Raw genomic sequence first — 21,848 nt, forward strand, 5'->3', positions numbered from 1 at the left:
AGGACATGCACAGAAGAAACAGGTGAACAGGAGGCTTCATAAGTGAGCTCAAAACAAAGAAAAAGGGCTTCAGAGGTGAACTTGAAACAAAGAAAGGGGGCTTCATAGGTGACATCAAAACTAAGAAAAGGGGGCTTCATAGGTGAACTCAAAACTAAGAAAAGCAGCTTCATAGGTAAACTCAAAATAAGACCCCATCAAGTTGGACTGGTTTCCCCCCTAAGCTTGGAAGTCACCCTAGCAGGCCTTGAGGAAATGTTGAAGGACACAAAACTTCTGCTGGTCGTGTGCTGTGTTTGTATCCTTCCATTGTTCCTTTGAGTACCATGGGATTCCTTCTGATATGAACTTATGTATTGGGACTGTTGTGGCCACTTCCATCGTGTAAATTAAGCCCAAAGTGTCTTCTATCTCCCGGGACTGACCATAGTGTAGTGCCAACCACGCTTCTTGGAAGGTACCCCATTAGAGGTACATGAGAGGTTCCCTAAATACAAGCCTAAGCCCCTTCATTAACAAATATGAAAAAGAAGAAAGTGAAGACTTTACCTCGACCGTAGGCTCTCGCTTTTTTAGGGTTCAACTTGGGCTTTAATGGGGCTCCAGGTTTAAGCTTGGCTTTTGGGAACTGTGACAAGTAGGTCATAACGGAGTGTTCATCCACATTTGGGTGGATAATCTCTTCTGGGGCTATTACCTGGAAACAAGAAGATACAAAAAAATAAAATACTTATTCTCCTCCTTTTTTTAAAACTGGCCAGTGTCCTACACGTACATCGACTGGTATCAGTTAATGGGTTAACGGGAGATGCCCAAATAATGGAAAATTTTCATGCTTCCCTCAGTTCCGTAAATGGAATAATTCGACTTTAATAGAGAGTTAGGTTACAAAAGGGAACCACTTCTTATGCAGCTCCTAATATTCTTCTTATTGGATCCCCACACCTATGATGGAATTAAAGAGACACCAGGAAATCCACTGATAAACCAGAGCCTTGTAGGGCTAGCTCAGCCTAATGTAACGATACCCTTCATTTAGCAATCTGTTGCTTCATTCTGGAGAAAAAGTACTTTTATTTCATATGCAAATGAGCAGTTAAGTGCAGGTCCAAGCCTCTCTGTGCACCCTTGCTCCACCTGCTTCCTCTGTCAGCCCCTCCCTCTACCACTTGATTGACAGGACCAGCCAAGAGGACTATGCCCGAAACTGGTCCTTTAAATCAAGGAGAGGGAAGGGGGGGCAGAGGAAGCAAGGGTGCACAGAGTGGCTTGAACCCGCCCTTGGTGCACTTAGCTGCTGATTTGGAAAAAAAACAACAACTTGGAAATTTGGATGAGAACACGGATATGGCTGCTATTAAAGTGTAGATGGGCTGCCATGCTGCTTTCCTACAATTCAGAATAGTAAAGCTGACAATTAATGCAGCAATATGAGAGTCAGCCGCATATCACTGCATAACTAGGTGTTCATCACCCTGCTTTTTGAAAAACAGTGAATGACAACCATTGTGGGAGCCATAATTTTGCCAAAACGCTATAGAGGATAGCCGAAAGTATCATCTACCAGTGATTTTTATTTAAAGGAGTTGATCAGGATTGGAAGAGGGCTTTGCTTTCTTTAGAGAAACAGCGCCACTGCTGTCCATAGGCTGTGTGTGGTATTACAGCTCATTCACTTCGATGGGGCTGGACTGCAACACCAGTCACCACCCACGGACAGGTGTGGAATTATTTTTGAAAAACGCAGGCATGTTTTTATAATTTAAATACGAAAAATAATATAAACGTACAGTGGCTCTACCCAACTGGACAAAAATGGTCAAGGCGCTCTCTCATTGCCGATTGAGGAGGCTTGATGAGAAGGTGAACTTGGATCCATTCTAGTCCTTTCTGGAGCAAGAGAGCTAACCATCATCAGTGATTTCCCGACACATGGGACACCGAGGCAGAGCAATCAGCAACCATAGCTACATGGTGCAGCCGGGCCATATCTGAAACATGTGGCAGTGGTAACGTAACCATGTTACATTGAACACTATATGAATTCTTACTAACTGACCCCATAAGGATACTCAGATAGAGCAATTAAGGCCGCTGCTATTGCATAAGAATAATTTTTTTACACAATGAGGCCTCTTATGATGAAATAAACATAGTTTTTAATTTATTTTTGGAGGATCGACACTAGTCGACTTATATAAGGACAATATCCCTACAACACTATTTAAAACTGGACATCATTATGTTTTTGAAGGACCATTGACACTGATTTTAATAGGTCCAAATGCGGATTTAAGGACAAGAATCATGTACAAACAAGGGTCTGAGGATATATACGGAGTTATAGCCATTATCCACATTTCATGAATTTGGAATGCATTTGATCAATCATAGACCTTAATTATCATACAATTTTATTCACTATTGAAAATCATGAAATGTGTATTATGGTAATTATGAATGTGACAATCATGTTTTACTGCGTTTTATATGTAGGTTATTGTTACAATCATGAATCCAATTGTTCAAATCATGATATGTGTTGGGATTTAATTAGCGGAATTTATTATACTTTTAGTGTATGAAGTATAAGGTTTTTTTTACATATTTTTGCATTTTTACTAGTGTTGGGCGAACATGCTTGGCCGAACACCAGTTTGGTTCAAGCATCGCTATGCTCGGCACAAAGCAGTGTTCGCCTGAATATCGCATGTGCTTGAGTCAGTGTATTTAAATCTAATTTAGCCTCTATTTCTGAAAAGTTTCTGGCGGGATTTGAACTCACAACCTTCTACATTACAGCCAAGAATGTTAATCACTACACTATAGAGCTGCATGTCCAGTTACAAAAAAAGTAGTAAGTATTGCTATACAGCAGGAGTCTCATATATTTTTTTTTTTTTTTAAGTAACTGGCCATGCAGCTCTATAATGTAGTTGTTAACATTCTGGGCTGTAATGTAGAAGGTTGTGAGTTCGAATCCAGTCAAACTTTTCAGAAAAAAATTAAATTGATATATTTTTTTTGGTAATTGTAAAAAATTTGTAATAACAAAAAAATATATATATTCTAGAGAGAGATAAAATCATACTTCTGATATATATGAATGCATAATATATGGGAAACTACTACTGATGTTTTAGCCATAATATATTTACATTTATATATTATATATTCTAAATATATAATATATGTAAATATATTATGGCTAAAAACTTATATATATATATATATATATATATATATATGTTTAAAATAAAATTAGCCTCTATTTCTGAAAAGCTTCTGACAGAATTAGAACTCACAACCTTCTACATTAAAGCCCAGAATCTTAACCACTACACAAAAAAAAAAAATTAATATGAGACTTCTGCTGTATAGGAATACTTACTACTAGTAAGTATTCCTATACAGCAGTTTTAAGTAAGTGTCCATGCAGCTGTATAGTGTAGTGGTTAAGATTCTTGGCTGTAATGTAGAAGGTTGTGAGTTCGAATCCCGTCAGAAGCTTTTTTAGAAATAGAGGCTAAATTAGATTTAAATACACTGGGTTGTCCTCAAGCACAATGGACATAGCTATATATGGAGTCAGAGCAGGGACTCCTAAGCCGAACTAGAGTTCCGACACCCTCCCCTCTTCAGAGCAGGTGGTGCCTGGGGTTCTCCCATTGACTTCCATTGTGCTCGGGTGCTCTGTAGAGCACCCGAGCATCGGGAAGTGTTGCACACGAGCACTTTGGTGCTTGACCAACACTAATTTTTACATTTTATATTGTGCTTATATATTTTCTGTTTCAATAAATGAAAGTTACTATATACATTAGCTGAATTTGTTTCCATGTAACAGCTAGTTGAGTACCCTCCGAAATCAAATATTGTGCCTGTTTTTCTAATTCTGAACAACTCCTCTAAGGTATGCCTTTTAAAGATCCATCAATGCAAGAAAAAACTAAACAAAACACAATATTCTACTTTATGGTGATTCACCAAGTGATGTCTAAGATAACAAGGCAGGCGGATTTACTGACGGGAAAACGCAGTGCTCATTTTTGTTGGCAGACGATGCCTTTTACTGCTAAGGGATATCTACCTGGTATCATCAGGGGCTCTGAATTAGAGCTGTCATTGTAATGAGCCATTAAAAGATTCCAGCTTCTTCTGCGTCCTTAACCATAATTTACCAGGATTAATACTAATTGCAGAGAAAAGATTATGAAGCACGCCTAACATCTGACTCAGGGCGCTGCATTATCTGCCATCTTTATACGTCAGCAGAAATCGGGTAAAAACTCTTTATCAGTGGAAAAATCTTCATCGTTGGGTTCTGAGACCTCTTGACAGGTAGATGAAAAAACACTGAACAAACAACTTCAGAAAGTGGAAAATGCTATTATAGCAAAACAGATTTTTTTTATCCCATTATAAATAATAATAATTTCACATTCATTTTTTTCCCCAGGAAACAGCGCCACTCTTGCCCAAAGGCTATGTCTAGTATTGCAATTAATACAGCACACTGACGAAGTGGAGCTGTTTCTGTCAAGAAAAAAAAAAAAGGGTTCTTTTTTTTAACCTGATTTTCTTATAGATTACTCTCTAGATCAAATTGCTGCATCAGAGTGTGAACTATTTCAGGTTACCTGAGGGACTCCAAGCCAATCATCTGCTTGCTGCATGGCCTCACGGGCATTATCGACCGGCTTACTGGGGTCCCATGTCTCCCAGTCAGGACACAAACCTGAAAAGAGAAGTTATTTGTGAATGATGCCGCTTAAGAGGAACAGGAACGTCACCCAATGGGCAGAAATCAAGAAGTCAGGAGGATCATCCTGCATAATGCCTGGCAGGGTTGATCCTGCAAAGTAAAAAAGCATACCTTCAGTTTGTTTCTACAATGCAGCATTATGGAAATAATAAACTTTTATTAAATATGCAAATAAAGGCTTCAAGGGATTGTCCAGCCCCATATCAATTTTTTTAAAACCACCCCACCCTGCAGGACCTGTTGGGTGAAGCATGCTTACCTGCCTACCCAACGCTCAGTTCTGGCTCCTAGTGTCCACTGCTGTCTTCTTTGGACCTCCAGCGACGCAGGTAAACATCCAGTATGGATAGGGTCATGCGCAACCGTACTGCCAATGACTGATGGTAGCGGTGACATCTACTAGGCACGTCATCGGGTCGATGATCCAAGTAGACGGAACCAAGCATCGGGGAGCAGGTAAGTACGCTTCACCCAACAGGTCCAGCAGGTTGGCGAAGCTGAAAAATTGCTATATGGTTGAACAAGTACCCCAAGGACAGCCTTTGCCACTATGTGCACCTTGGCTCCGTTCCCTCAGCCTCTTTGTTAGCAGGGTCCTGACGGCCAGCCTGTAATCCCGTACCTGCGCCGTACAGATCGATCAGTGCACATGCAGTAGTAATCCGGACTTTGGTGGCATCTGCTGCACATACACTGATTTATATGGAACAGGGGTGGGATTACATGGCCAGACATCAAGATGCTGCTGATATCTGACCCGGTCAAATCGAGAGGTGAAGGGTATGACGAGGCTGAGCAGAAGAGCTAGGGTGCACCAAAGGGGTAAGGCCCACTGCTTGGTGCACTTAAACCTTCATTTGTAAAATTAGCAAAAAGTAGATTTTCTCCACAACACTGAAACACAGAAACTAAGGGAAAATATTCAGTCAGCAGGATCAGTCCCCAAAAAGGAGCATGCCCAGTTTAAGAGGGTTGATCCTACTGACAGATGCTGTTTAAAATGATGTCCAACTTTGTTGGTTCATGTCTGACCATATCAAAACTCCACCAATATTATGGTATGTACTCCTGACCACACACTACAGGCACTTAGCTTGTGTATACTGTACTTTTTTACTTCAAAAAAATAATAAAGATGAGAATTGTCAATTTCTCATATGGTCCAAAATTGGCCATTTTCAAACCCTCTTTTGTGCCAGATACTGGGATCCGCTCAGAAATTACCTGGAGCACAGCTGTCTACCAAGGCACCGAGGGCTTTGCCATCTTGCCAGTTCTGATTGAAATTGGTAATGGGCAAATAGGGGATCTTGTTCTGAATCCAGCCCAGAAGTCTCTGTTTTGGGGTCTGCTTTTTGATCTCTTCGTCACCCTCCTCTTCCCACATTGGCATAGAGATGGAATAGTGTAGAATAAGGGTCCAGATAAGACCAAGGATCAGCTTCAAGTTCCCATCCACGATGGCTTTGCTGTCTGGAGATAAAAAAAAGAAAAAAAAAGAGAGAGGGTTGTGAGATTTCAGTATAGATAATATAATACATAAATATCACAGAAAGTGAGAGGTCACTGTGCATTAGAGGCCTTATAACATCGGCCTATCATATAGTTGTGGTCTCGCTGACTATTACAACCAGGAGGTGATAATGATGCCCAAAGCCACCCAACACCTCAAAATTGAGGAGAATCTACACCCTCTTTCCATCATCGTGATACAGGTCGAGGAAGCTGAAAGGTGGGAAGATGTTTGACAAAGTTGATAAGGTCACATTGCTACCTTAGCTCTAAATCCCGAAGGCAGGGAGGCTTATAGGGCTCAGCACCTAGGTCAACTGCCGCTCCAAGTGATGGTCATGGGTGGTTTACTATCACAGACTATCAATGAGTTAGCACCATTTTTCAAGCGCAAGTGAGGACCCTGCCAAACAATTCCCCATAAACACGATCTTCCACAATCTGGTAGGCAAATGGTGGGGAGATGACACCTGTAATTAAAGGGTTATTCTCAACTCAGTCATATGTATGGGATAGGCACTGAATGTCCAATCAGGGGTCTCTCAATCACCGTTCTGCCTTGTGAGGAGACCACTGGCCACCTCTTTCAGCCAAAAAAATGAATGGAGAGCAAGTGTGCTGGGTCGTTTCACTCCCATAGTAGTGAATGGAGAGAGCAGCAGACATGGAGCCCACCAGGCAGGACAGAGGTCAAGGGTCCACACAGGTAAGGGCATACTTCCTAACATTGTAGCTGGCAAATTTGGGGCATGTAAGCCCCACCCTGGGAACACCAAAACCCAACTGGAACACCCACTTATGCATGGGGTTCACATAAGCCCCTCCCATTTTTGCCTCGGGACAGTCTGAAATTGCTATGACTGTCTAAAAATCAGGGACATTCCTGGCAAATTCCGAACTGTTGGCAACTATGGTAAGGATCCCAGAAGTGGAATCCACATATATCTTGTGGACACGGCGAAAATCTCAGTGCTGGGAATTGTAGTCAGGTACGTTTGGCTTTCACATAAAGTGTATATTCTATAAACCCATATATTAATATAACTCAATATATAATATAGCGGATGGCATTACGGCACATCACACGCCTTGTCTCAATAACCCACAGAACACCCCAGTACTAGACACGGCATCAGTAACACGTGTCAAGTACAACTACTTCTGTCCGTGAAATTGATTTGACAAGGAGCATGAAAATAAGATTACAGTTAATCCTTCGTGAGAGTCGACAGTAGACATCTGACGAGGAGCTACAGAAACAACATGGGTGAAGTGTCCCTTCATAGGACTCGCCATCCCCAGGAAAACCGCTTCAGTTTGACGTCCATCAGTCCAGCATAAGAGAATAGACCTAAGACTATAAGGCTAAGTTCACACGTTGATTTTAGAATTTCAAAAAATTAAATCCAAAAAAGGTAAATCCACACACGTTCAGCAAGATAATAAAAACGCTGCTGATTTTCCAACTGTATTTTCATTACACCCCACCCTTCCCCCGTAGCACGTACGCAGTGCGGACAAAACTGCATTAAGTTGCACTGCGCTGCAATTTCATGCGGACTTGCAGACAAGAATACGCATTTCTATAATGGGTGGCCCGTTCCATTCCGCAAACTGTGGAGTGCACGTGGCCGGCATCTGTGTTTCGCGGTTCCAAAATTTGAGGACCGCAAAACACGCCGCGATCGTGTGCATGTAGCCTAAAGCCTCATGCACACGGCCGTTGCCGGCCATGGCCCGTATTGCAGCCCGCAAACAGCGAGTCTGCAACATGCGGGCTTCGGCCGTGTGCTCACCGCATGACGGATTAAGGCCCAAATACTGTCCGCATCTTTTGCGCTCCCATTGAAGTGAATGGGTCTGCATCCGAGCTGCAAAAATGAGACTCGGATGCGGACCCAAACAACAGTCGTGTGAATGAGGCCTTACGTGTAAGGGGGTCTCCTGACACCCCCCCGAAGATAACATAGGGCGCCTTAAGAAACAGACCCCAGTGACCTTGCCTTTTTGAGTTTTTGGAGCAGTTCCTTGTGCAAGTTAGGCCTCATGCACAGGGCCGTGGCCATATTGCGGCCCGCATACAGTGGGTCTGCAATACACGGGCACTGGCCGTGTGCTCCCCGCATCACAGATGCGGACCCATTCACCAATTTGAAATCCGGGAGATGCGGTGCGGAGCGGAAGCACGGATCGGAAGCACTACAGAGTGGGGACCGCAAATGGCCGTGTGCATGAGCCCTAACACAACTACTACGCCATGACGAGATTAGCAAGGCTCCTACTGGGTGATGTCCGCTACAGAATCCATCTCTAATCTGCAGTATCTGAGGACTTCGCCTGAAACAAAGAGCTTTTCATACAGTCTCCAAACCCAAAGATCAGGATTATTTTCTTTGTTGAGTGTAATAACTCTAATAAATGCTCTGTAATCAACTGCGGCAACACAGGCTCCTATAAGGAAGGTGCCAAGTCATGGCCGAGGCGGCTGCCAAGCCTCAGCCCTCCTCCTGCATTTTCTAACAAGAATGACGCGGAAAATGCCAAGAGGAAATCAACAGACTGCAGACCGAGCCAGCGACCGAGTGTTTCATTACCAGCGGAAAATATAAACGTCACAGGCAGACGGGCAAATTTATAGGCCTGACCACGATGCCAACATGGCCGGGTTTTAAGGTCTGATCATCACAGGCGTTCATCCAATAAGTAGGGGGATGGGATAAAGATGAGAGATTGAGAACCCGACGTCCTCAGTATGTAGACGCAGGCATAGGGATCCATTCAGGGGGAAAAAATGACCGCAGAGTAAAGCCGCTTTCACACACTCATTGTTTGATCAGAAAAAAGGGGTAGAGCCTCATCACGTAGAGCGGAGAGATGTGCACGCGCTCAGCGTTTTTGACCCGCACCTAGTTTTCGCTTATGGAAAATCACTGATCAAATACTGAGCAAACACTGACTGTGTGAGAACGGCCTAAGAAGGATCCATTTTTGGGCTGCTCCAACTAAAATAAATGGGAGCAGAGCTGTGCACTGTACAATGGATGGTGCTGGTTAGTCCTGGCCCCGACCTGACACCAGAGCTGCGTGGTAATCAGTGGGGGTGTAAGGACCCCCCACCAATGGGATACTGATGGCCTGTCCTGAGAATGAGAGGCCATCAATATGAAAATAAATTGTAATAATAAAATAAAAAAATAAAAATAATCAAGTGTGCATGTACGGCCACTACCTCAAACCTAGTCGATATGCCAGAAGACCCCCTAAGGTGAAATGGCCAACATGTGCCATCTGTTCCAATCTGTTGGGGGGAGGGGGGAAGCCAACAGGAAGTAATGGTGGCCACGTGATATCGGAATAACCCTTTAAGTGCAGAAATATTTATGTTTACTGACAGCAAGCAGAGATCTGAGGAACTGAAAGCACATTAGAAAAATGAATACCTTTTTATTCTGCAATGCCCTCAGCGGTCCTCAAGTTGGTGTCAATACCGTCCCCATGGGGGTTGCCAGCCAACTTGTTCTGACAGTTAATGTCCTCGTTATGTCGAAAAGGTGGGCGACAACCCGATAAGTCAACGCTTTCCATGAAATCAATATAATTAAATTGTAACAGAAAAGAACGACAGGAGGCCATTTTTGTTAATTAAGGGGGAGACACTATTTAATGATTTCCGGACCTTTTCTGGAAACACAAAAGCAGAATAAATATATAGGGGAAGGGAAGCGATCGCTCCGCTGTTTACGTAGAGGAATAATGGTCCGAAACGACTTCCTTACTTCCTTCACCCGGGGAAACAAAAACATTAGATTACATGGAGAAGCCGCTCTCTGAAGGCGACCATTTAGTGCGAGTTAGGCCTCATGCACACGACCGCAGTTTTCATCCGCATATGTTCTGCATTTTTTGCGGAGCGGATGCAGACCCATTCATGTCAATGGGGCCGCAAAAGATACGGGCAGCACACGCTGTGCGGTCCACACCCATATCTACGTTCTGCGGCCCTGCAATAAAATAGAACAGGCCAAATTCTTATCCGGGAGGACATGTGGATCCGAAAAATGCAGAACCTACACGGCCAGTAACCATGTTTTGCAGCTGGATACGTGATTTGCAGACCTCAAAAAAACGGATCCGGTAATGTGTATGAGGCCTTAATGCGCCAAAATAATAACACCTAGAAATCATGGGAATTAACACCCAACACAAGGGTGCGTTCACGCCTGACGGAATCTATCCAATGCGCATGAACAGCAGTGTATCGGACGGACGTTCTACAATAAATCTGCCCTGTGTGAACAGACGCTAAACGCCCGCATTTCTAGTTCAAACAGCATTTGGAATAAATAGATGAAAAATTACGAAGGCAAATGAGGACAAGGATGATGATGATGAGGGTAATGAGGAAGAGGAGGATTACGCCATTGTTCGGTAATTGCAGAATAAGTCACATCATGGAGTAATCCAGGAAGAATAGAGGGATAAGATTTCTAATTAAAATGTGAAATTCTGACACCTAAAACATTCTGTAGATTGGAAGAAAACCTGCCAGCGATCCCAGCATGGCTGTTTAAGCAAATGCTTCTGTTTCCAATTAAATAAGTTTGGAGAATCTTTTCTGGGAATTAATGCTGTGCCGTTCCTCAGTTGTTCCTCCTGGAAATGTTGACATATACGGACAACTAGTTCCCATTCTCCTTGTCCACAAGGCATGTTCCTGATCAGTTAGATGGGGTCAATGGCAACCCCCAGTTGGTAAATGATTCCTACATTTACAGGAGGAATAATAGACTAGGCCTGTACAGAAACCTTGCTTGCACAATAGTGACGACAGCGTAAAAGATGGGGCTCTGTGAATGTTGATCTCAAGAATCACTAATTCCCTACAGAAAAGCACTGAGTGGCAATTTTGCAGTAAGGCCCCTTTCACACGCGCGAGTTTTCCACGCGGATGCGACGCATAGCACCCGCACTGAATCCTGACCCATTCATTTCAAAATCGCAGCAGGTTCTATATTCTGCGTTTCTCACGCAGCCCTGGTCCCATAGAAGTGAATTGGGCTTCAGTAAAAAAAATGCATTGCATTCGGAAGCAAGTGCGGGTGCGATGCGTTTTCCACGGATGGTTGCTAAGAGATGTTGTTTGTAAACCTTCAGTTTTTTATCACGCGCGTGAAAAAAATGCACCAAAACGCATTGCACCCGCGCGGAAAAAACTGAACAACTGAACGCAATCGCAGACAAAACTGACTGAACCTGCTTGCAAAATAGTGCGAGTTTCACGCCTAATTGTTGCACAACCCAAACCTGCCGTGGAGTCTCGGGGTGTGTTCAGATGGTAGATGTGCCACATGGAAATCTGCCTCCAGTTCTCAATGGAAAATCCACATAGTTCCAAGCATGGAATAAAAATATGCATTAAAGGATTTTTTCCCCCCAGAATTTAGCAATTGACGACCTCTCTCTAGGATAGCTCTAACACCCCGCGACCCACCCGATCAGCTGTTCAAGAGCAGAACTACAGCTCCACCCACTGTGCAGTGGACAGGGCTGGTTACTGCAGTAGTCATCTCAATGAGAGCAGAGCTGCAGTTACCAGGTGCGGCCACTACACAACGGGCAGAGCTGATCATCGGGGGTACAGGGGGTCAGCCCTCATCGATCGGATTGCTAGGCATAGGTTATCCATTGTTAGATCCTGGAGAACCCCTTTAAGGAAAAGTGGCAAGTCAATTTTTTGCCGCGGTTTTCACACCGTTCTTTGCGGCCTTGTGGCCACAATCCGTGGAATAAATCTGAGGGCCGGTCTTGGGTTATTGTAGAGGATTCTTCTACGGGAAAAATACCCTTAGGCCTCATGCAAACGGCCTTAAGTGTCCTACAGTCCTCAAAATGTGAGCACGCCCGCCTTCCCGCCCCCCCGTCTAGGAAACGTCTAGAGAAAAGTCCTTAAAAACGGACAAGAATAGGACACGTTCTGTTTTTCTGCAGGGCCGCAGAATGAACTTACGGATGCGGACAGCACGCGGTGTGCTGTCCGCATCTTTTGCCGCCCTATGGGGATGAATGGGTCCACATCCGATCCGCAAAAAATGCGGATCGGATGTGGACCGAAATTACGGTCGTGAGCATGAGCCCTTAAGCTAAAGTTGATAGAGTATAAATGGCATTAAAATCCAATCAGTGACGACCAATGGAAATAGTCTTCCTTCATGCAAAATATCTGGTTGTTTCCCACGATTTGGACGTTTTACTATCGCCTTTATCTCGCTCTTTGTGATCCCGGTCTGCTGCTGCACCACAGGTCCTGGACGGGGCAAGGTTGATACTTCTGGATTTGGTGCACTTCTGTTTTTAGGACCCTGGAACGTTTTTGATGGGCTATGATCATGAAGCGATGGCACCTCTGTATTCTGCAGTAGCGCTTCATGACAAATAGGTCCACACGCGGTTTCCCAACACTGGACCGCCTTCAGGCCTAATGCTTTCCGGTCCACGGGATTTATACATAAACAAGTAAATCCTCTCTCAGCCCTCGCACATACGTCTACACAGAGCAGGCTTTGTATGAGCGCGTTCAGGGGGGGAAGCTGTTAGCCTCTGCTCCTGGCAGACAGAGGTTATAATGTCAGGGCTCCAGCCTGTGTGTGGTCCGCTGCTCCGCCGGCCCCCCCATAATTATGGATTTACTGGTGCAGTTCTTTATGTAATGGTTATGGCTGCAAGGACCGACCTAAACAATGAAAGGCACATCATAACAATAATAATGATAACGTTTTAATAACTCGTGAGGTCATCCATTCCCCACAAATTGATATCACAGACTTCACTATAGGGGGAGCAGATGTTGCAGTCGCACTCCACCTAAGGCCTCTTTCACACGAGCGTGACGGATTAGGTCCGGATGCGTTCAGGGTGCGTTCAGTGAAACTCGCACTATTTTGCAAGGAAGTTCAGTCAGTTTTGTCTGCGGTTGCGTTTAGTTGTTCAGTTGTTTCCGCGCGGGTGCAATGCGTTTTGATGCGTTTTTCACGCGCGGGATAAAAAACTGAAGGTTTACAAACAACATCTCTTAGCAACCATGAGTGAAAAACGCATCGCGCCCGCGGATGCTTGCGATTTTCACGCAGCCCCATTCACTTCTATGGGGCCAGGGCTGCGTGAAAAACGCAGAATATAGAACATGCTGCGATCTTCACGCAACGCAGAACTGATGCGTGAAAAACTACGCTCATGTGCACAGACCCATTGAAATGAATGGGTCAGGATTCAGTGCGGGTGCTATGCGTTCACGTCACACATTGCACCCGCGCAGAAAACTCGCTCGTGTGAAAGGGGCCTAAAAGTTCATCTGTCTAAGGCCTCCTGCACACGACAGTTTTTTTTTCCCCGTTTACTGGCCGTTTTTTGCATGCCGTATACGGAACCATTCATTTCAATGGTTCCGCAAAAAAACCGGAATGTACTCCGTATGCATGCACGGAAAAACGTAACAAACGCTTTTGACGCTTTTTCAGTGATTTGCGGTCCGTTTTTCACGTTGTGTTTCCGTTTCTGTTCCGTTTTTCCGTATGCAGTAATTACATAGATAAAATTGGGCTGGGCATAACATTTTCAATAGATGGTTCCGCAAAAAACGGAACGGAAACGGAAAACATACGGATGCATTTCCGTATGTGTTCCGTTTTTTGGCGGACCCATTGACTTGAATGGAGCCACGGAACGTGATTTGCGGGCAATAGGACATGTTCTATCTTTTAAACGGAACGGAAAAACGGAAATACGGAAACGGAATGCATACGGAGTACATTTTTTTTGCGGAACCATTGAAATGAATGGTTCCGTATACGGAACGCAAAAAACGGCCAGTACGGGGGGAAAAAACGGTTGTGTGCAGGAGGCCTAGGGCTACATGCACACGACAGTTCCGTTTTTTGCGGATCCGCAAAAAAAAGAAGCCACCCGTGTTCCTTCCGCAATTTGTGGAACAGAAGGCCCATTGTAGAAATGCCTATTCTTGTCCGCAAAACGGACAAGAATAGGACATGCTGTATTTTTTTTGCGAGGCCACGTAACGGAGCAACGGATGCGGACAGCACACGGAGTGCTGTCCGCATCTTTTGCGGCTCCATTGAAGTGAATGGGTCCGCATCAGAGCCACAAAAACTGCGGCTCGGATGCGAACCAAAACAACGGTCGTGTGCATGAGGCCTAATGGGACCATTACTATAAATGACATGTTAGTGGGAAATAAGGGGTCTAGTTCCATATATTGCATCGGGGTCAAACAGCGTTACCTCTGTATAAGAGCTCATTCAGACGGCTGTATGCTGTCCGCAAAAATGCGGATACGTTCTTAGATGCTAACCCATTCACTTCAATTGGGGCCCTTTTCTTCCATTCCACGGCTTAGCAAAACAAATAAAAAATGTCCTATACCTGTCAGTGAAAATCAGGACACGGCCCCATTGAAGTCTATGGGTCCGCAAAAAAACGGAATGCAATTTTTTTGCAGACATGCTGAACTGTCCGCAAAAAAAAGGTCCCGCATTTTTGTGGACCGCATACGGCTGTCTGAATGAGCCCTAAGGCCGTTGTTTTGGTCCGCATCCGAGCCGCAGTTTTGGCGGCTTGGATGCGGACCCATTCACTTAAATGGTGATGCTATCCGCATCCGTTGCTCCGTTCCGTGGCCCCGAAAAAAAAAATATAACAACATGTCCTATTCTTGTCCGCGCTTTGCGGACAAGAATAGGCAGTTATATTAAAGGCTGTTCGTGCTGTTCCGCAACTTGCGCTAACACGCACGGACACCATCCGTGTTTTGCGGATCCGCGATTTGAGGACCGCAAAACACATTACGGTCGTGTGCATGTAGACTAAGGCCGGGTTCACACGAACGTGTGTGACCCGTGCCTGTGAAGCGGCCCGCAAATAGCGGGCCGCAATGCTTGTTCGCCGGCCGTAGGTCAGCCGCATCGGATCGCGGACCCATTCACTTTAATGGGTCCGCGATCCGGCCGTTCCGCGAAAAGATAGGACTTGTTCTATCTTTTAGCGGAACGGAACAACGGGACGTAACCCCAGGAGGCACTCCGTAGTGCTTCCGAGGGGTCCCGTCCCGTGCGGCCGTTCCGCGATTCCGGATTAGCGGACCCATTGAAGTGAATGGGTCCGCATCCGTGATGCGGAATTCACACGGAACTGTGGCCGTGTATTGCAATACGGCCACGGGTTACGCACGTTCGTGTGAACTTAGCCTAAGGCTGAATTCCCATCAGCTTTTAGCTTCCCGTTCTTCTGATCCGTCAGAAGAAGAGAGAAAAAATCCTGTTGCATCCGTTATGCATGGGATCCGTTTTCTTACAGGATCCTGCAAAAAAAAACTAAAAAAACCACGATCCTGTTGAATCAGTTGTCATCCGTTTAAGCCATTTCAGTCTGAGATCCATTTTTTTTAGACAGGGAAAAAAAGTCCAGCGTGCAGTATTTTTTTTTCAGTCTAAAAAAAAAGAGCTGATCGTCGGAGGTGCCAGGAGTCGGATCCCCAACGATCTGATATTGAGGACATCAATATCAAATTCCTGAACGGCCCAGTGCCTTGCCCGCTCTTGTTTGACGGACAATTCCTGAGATTTAAGAGCTGGAAGTGATGACTCAAGGAAATTCAAGGTGCACCGAACAGAGTGAGGCCCCACCCACAGTGCACTGAAAAACCATATTTGCATAAAAATAAAAGGAAGCATTTCTCAGGATTAGAGGACTACATTTTCAAAAGAAAGATACGGTAATGTTTGGAGGCACCCAACCTGCATGGCGGTATGCTTACTCTGAATCCGATTTTGGAGGCGACAGAGCCTCCCTTTAAAAAGTTTGGCCAAATCTTGGGACATGGAAGGAAACAAAGCAGGTTACAGCCTCAGCACTGCAGTAGAGGAATGCCGGGTCACTGCCATGGTTATGTGCTGCTCAGTAATCCTGAACGAGGCAAAGAGTGAATGATGGATCATATCCCAGAGCGCCAAGTGCACAAACTAAAGCCAGAAGAAGAAAAAAAAAACAAATCCTTAATTAACCATTTCCACCGGAGGCAAATCTGGAACACATGGTAATAATAGGGTCTTATCAGACCCCAAACACCTGCAGTTTTCACTGCGGGAAGGAAACTGTACAGCACCAACACGGCATGCAGCAGAACAATAGTGAACATGTAAAACACAAGCCCGCCCGCTAATATCATGATAAAACGATAAACGAGCATGGGCCGACCCCGCATGCAGTTTTGATGATCAATTAAGTTAGAAAAAGTTTTTTCTTATTTTATTATATAACTTAAAGGAACACTCCAGGACAAATTGATTTCATGCCTAGTGCAGGGCCAGAAAGCAGAGCACGCCTGAAAAAATACAAATGTTGGGCCTCCTGCACACGACCTTATCCATTTTGTGGTCCGCAAAATACAGATGCAGTGCGTGTGCATCCCACACTTTTCACAGGCCCCATTGTAGAAATGCCTACAGACAAGAATAGGACATGTTCCGCAATTTGCAGAGCGCCCCCAAAGGGATGCGGACATCAGTGTGCTAAGCTGCAATTTTTGCGGTCCCAAAAATACGGTCGTGTGCATGAGGTCCTAGAGGTCAAGCTCCGCCCCGCACGCGACTGTATGCAATCTGCGGTCCTTGTGATGTCAATGCTGCCATCATGCAGACCGTTGACTTCAGTGGGTCCATGGTCCACATTTTTTCAGACAAGTATAGGACACAGTCTCTCTCTTCGTGGAACGGACATAAAGATGCGGAAAGCACAGACATGGTTCTGTATTTTGCGGATCCTCTTTTGCGGACCACAAAAAACAAACTTACTGTCGTGTGTATGAGGCCCTTAAGGGGATATTTACACGGGATGCTTTTAACGGCACAGATAAAACCACATCAAACGCCTCATGCGCTATACGGTGGTTCCTGACTACATGGCTAGGACAGGTGCACATGCGATTTCAATGTACTGCACCTGTACACGCCATGCAGATTAAAACCGTATCGCAAAACCACAGCGATTCACTGTAAAACCGCCTGCAGTTTTCATCAAAAACATCCCATTTCAACATGCCCTAAAGCAGGGATGGCCAACCTGCGGCCCTCCAGCTGTTGCAAAACTACAACTCCCAGCATGCCTGCACAGCCTACAGCTATTAGGGCATGCTGGGAGTTGTAGTTTTGCAACAGCTGGAGGGCCGCAGGTTGGCCATCCCTGCCCTAAAGTCTATGTAAAACTCTACAAACTAGTTTTATTATTGTCCCAAAGCATCTAAAGTGAGAAGAGAAGAAACTTCATAAATCAGCAAACAGCATTCTGCCAGTGTTATCCAATACATTCCAGAACGGTAAGGGTTACATAGCATCATAAATCAATATAATGCTATGTGACCCCGTCAGTGCTGGGAGGTCAGGCAGGGAGCTGCCATGCGGACTCGCAGCGTGACCAACGCTCGCCTGCAAGGGCCCTTAGGGCTCATGCACGCGAACATATTTTATTTCCGCTTCCGTTCCGTTTTTTTTTTTTCGCGGACCGTATGCGGAACCATTCACTTCAATGGGTCCGCAAAAACAACGGAAGGTACTCCGTGTGCATTCCGTTTCCATATTTCCGTTCCGCAAAAAAGTAGTGAATGTCCTATTATTGTCCGCAAATCACGGTCCGAGGCCCCGTTCAAGTCAATGGGTCCGCTAAAAATTTGGAACGCACACGGAACACATCCGTATCTCATCCGTATTTTGCGGATCCATACTGTAGAAATGCTATGCCCAGCCCAAATTGCTCATGTGTTTGGTGATTAATAAGTTACGGTTTCCATTTCCGATCCGCAAAAAACGGATATGTTTTGTGGAATAACGGAACGGAAGAGGACTTAAATCAGAGAGAAAAAAAAAACTCAGATACGGAACGGATCCGTGAAAAACGGACTGCAAAACAACAACGTGAGCATGAGCCCTTAGACAATACAGACAAAGACACATCGGGGGGGGGTTACAGTATTCTCTTGGGATCGTCTCGGGGTTGCCTAGTAGCCCAATAATTGTCCCAGAGATCCCAAATGGCATGAAATTGATCTACTTTATCCTGGAACATAGCGGTCGTGTAGTCCAGGGTCCGGACCTCCGTCACCCTAGCATATAGGTCCGAGATTTTTGCGGGGGTCAGATAGTTTCCAGAGGCGGGCCATAAGGCAGCGAGCTGCAGTCAGTACTTGTATTAACAGTTTAAGTGAATGTTTCCTTATATGTGATGGTGTAATATTAAGTAGGAAGGATATGGGATCAGGAGGTATACTGCAGGCAAAAATATCACTCAAAATAGAGCTGACTCTGGACCAGAAGGTGCGTATTAAGGGGCAGTCCCCGAAAAGGTGGTGTAGCGGTCCCTTAGTTGTCCCGCATCTCCAACAGACCTCCGCGACTGCTGGATTCAATCTATGGAGGAGATCAGGAGTGTGGTACCAGTGGATTAGGATCTTATACTGGTTCTCTTGACAGAGACTTCGCTGCTCTCCCCCATATAAGGCGCCACAGTGCGTCTGGAAGAGTTCTCCATAAATATTCCTCCCATTGGACCATATAAGGGTCCATTCACACGTCAGTAGTGTATTGCGGATCCGCAATACACCCGGCCGGCAACCCCATAGAACTGCCTATTCTTGTCCGCAATTGCGGACAAGAATAGGAGATCTTCTATTTTTTTTCCGGAGCCGCGGACCGGAAGATCGGGGGCGCGCTACGGAAATGCGGATGTGGACAGCACACTGTGTGCTGTCTGCATCCATTCCTGCCCCATAGAGAATGAATGGGTCCGCACCCGTTCCGCGGAATTGCGGAACGGGTGCGGACACATTCACGGATGTGTGAATGGAACCCAAGTGTGTCTATGAATCTGTTCCGGGAAGGGGATCGACAAAATGGAGTAGATCTCAGATATTAACCCTTTCGTATGCACCCCTCTTCTACAAAAGGCGCTCAAATGCCGTCGGGGGAGAGACATTGAACCCTGAGAAGATATATTGGGGAAAATGTCTAATCTGAACATCGAAGTAATTGGTCGGAGAGGGAAGGCTATATTTGCTCTGAACATCTGAGAAAGGTAATAGGTCCCTAGTGAATGGGTCTACAATGTCTGTATAGCAAAAGACACCACGCTGAAACCATAGTAGCGTTGCTGAAGTGGTGAGACTCGCTGGGAGTAGTGGATGATATAAAACAAGAAGTTATGGAGGAATGGTGGGAGATCAGAGGGAATCTACTACTACAGGTCCACCATATGGATTTAGTGCAGGCCATGGGCTCTAGAAGTTCCCTAGGTGATGACACACTATAGGGGCTAGACCATAGAAGAGAATTAGGATGTATGGGAGCCAGCCAGAGTCTCTCTATCTGCATCCAGATAGAATAAGGTTGCAGAGATGCCCAAGCTGTGATGCAACGTAGCTGAGCTGCCCAATAACATTTGATCAGGTCAGGTACTCCCAGGCCACCCTGAGACTTGCTAGACAGGAGTACAGGCCTAGGGATCCTATGGAGTCTCTCAGCCCATATAAATCGGAGGAGCTGTGACTGAACAGATCTCAAATCTCAGAGGGGAACCGGGACGGGTAAGGTCTCAAACAGGATCTTAGTTAAGATTGTCATCTTTACTGCCGCAATGCGACCTAAAAAAAGGATATTGGGAGTGTTTGCCATTTGGCGAGGAGATCCCCAATTTCTTTATATATGTGTGGGAAATTAAGTTTGTCGGGGTATGTGTAATGGGGTGTAAGGTTTACACCCAAGTATCGTAAGGAGTCCTCCTTCCAATGGAAAGGAAAGTTTGCCCGAAGGGGGCCAAGGGTCGTCTGAGGTATATTGAGGGGGAGGGCCTCAGTTTTATTGGTGTTGACCTTATATCCCGACAGTCGTCCAAACTTTTGTAATATGGAGTGGAGGTTTGGGAGGGAGATATGGAGTTTAGTGAGGGTGAGGAGGACATCGTCCGCATATAGTGACAGCTTGAACTCTTTATCCCTGACCATAATACCCTTGACATCCGGGCAGGCCCTAATTTTAGCCACTAGGGGTTCAATACAAATTGCGAATAATAAGGGGGATAAGGGACATCCCTATCTTGTGCCATTGGCTATGTGTTATGGTTGAGACTCAGCGTGTGGAAGCTTGGATGTCGCCACGAGGGAGGAGTAGAAGCCTCAGATGGCCTGAACAAAAAGGGTCAGAGAGACCGTATGCCTTCAAGGTCGCAAACAGAAACGGCCAGCTTAGGCGGTCAAATGTTTTTTTTAGTGTCCAAACTAAGAAGCAATGCCTCCTCCCCCAAGCGACCAACCACCTCCATCAAGTCAATGTTCTGTCGTGTATTATCACTGTTCTGTCGACATGGAACAAAACCTACCTGATCTTTATGGATCAATGAGGGGAGAAAAACATTTAGACGAGAGGCCAGTATTTTAGTGAAAATCTTGAGGTCCGAATGAAGTAATGCAATGGGCCTATAATTTTGACAATCGAGGGGGTCTTTCCCGGGTTTTGGGATTAACGTGGGATACGAATGGGACATGGCAGTAGGCACCTGAAAGGAATCGATTAAAGAGATTTGTCATATGGGGGATCAGTTCTGTCTTAAAAGTCTTGTAGTATTTATAGGAAAAGCCATCGGGGCCCGGGGACTTGGCATCCGGCAAGTTGTCAATAACCTCCTCTATCTCATCCACAGTTACAGGTCCATTAATGGCATTCATATCTGTAGTCGACAGGGTTGGAAGGTTACATGAGGTCAAGTATGTCTGCAATAAGTGCTCCCTGGTCCCTTCATTTGTGGGGAGATCACTGGGCAGATTATAGAGGGCGGTGTAGTAGGTCGAGAATCGCTCTGCAATTTCCACAAAAGCAAGTCTTTAATGAAGACTTATTGCAAAATGGCTACATTCTAGGGGCTGGTGACAAAAATGGTTCTGAAGGTGGATATAGTGGGGGATTTATCAAAACTGGTGTAAACTAAGCCAGTTCTTTTTTACACCAGTTTTGATAAATCTCCCCCAAAGCCTTAAAAGAGTGAACAGAATTAGAAAAACATGGCTGCTCTCTACTACAGACAGGTGTGGCAATGTACAATCCCGTTAAGTTATTGGAACAAGGCAACAAAAGTAAACTGCAATAAAAATATAATAAAAAGAAAGAAAAAAACTCTGACTCTACAAACAAGCATTACACGTCAGGCAGGGTAACAACGTGGGAGGACATTGTGAACAAACACGAAAACATCAGACGTGTACACCCAGTCATCACACATGCAACACGCTCACAAGAATTCTGGAGGGACCGCCATTGGAAGGCCGCTCCTTTGTCACTCCCAAGATATTTATCACATCTGACTTTACAGAAGTCTCATGAGAGTTTTCAGGAGCCAAAAATGCAGACATCTAGTTAATGATTCTCAGGATTTATGGAGACCTACACTGTAAAACCTTTCCTGCATCAGTGAATGCCAGGGCAGGCAGGAAAACCTCCACAGGTGCTGCACCATATCCATG

General features: G+C 45.2%; 1 protein-coding gene across 4 annotated transcripts in view; it reads right to left on the minus strand.

Annotated features, from left to right (window-relative positions):
* Positions 1-21,848, minus strand: part of FLNB (filamin B) — a 216,715-nt gene that overhangs the window by 107,509 nt on the left and 87,358 nt on the right. For all 4 annotated transcript variants that reach the window (XM_040406836.1, XM_040406835.1, XM_040406834.1 and 1 more), the window contains exons 2-4: positions 5,990-6,238; positions 4,641-4,738; positions 550-697 (exon numbers count right to left, since the gene is read on the minus strand). In XM_040406836.1, coding sequence (XP_040262770.1) covers positions 550-697; positions 4,641-4,738; positions 5,990-6,238 — 495 coding nt within the window. The remainder of the gene's footprint in view (positions 1-549; positions 698-4,640; positions 4,739-5,989; positions 6,239-21,848) is intronic.

This window comes from Bufo bufo, chromosome 9 (genome assembly GCF_905171765.1).
Source record: "Bufo bufo chromosome 9, aBufBuf1.1, whole genome shotgun sequence".
NCBI classification, from domain to species: Eukaryota; Metazoa; Chordata; class Amphibia; order Anura; family Bufonidae; genus Bufo; species Bufo bufo.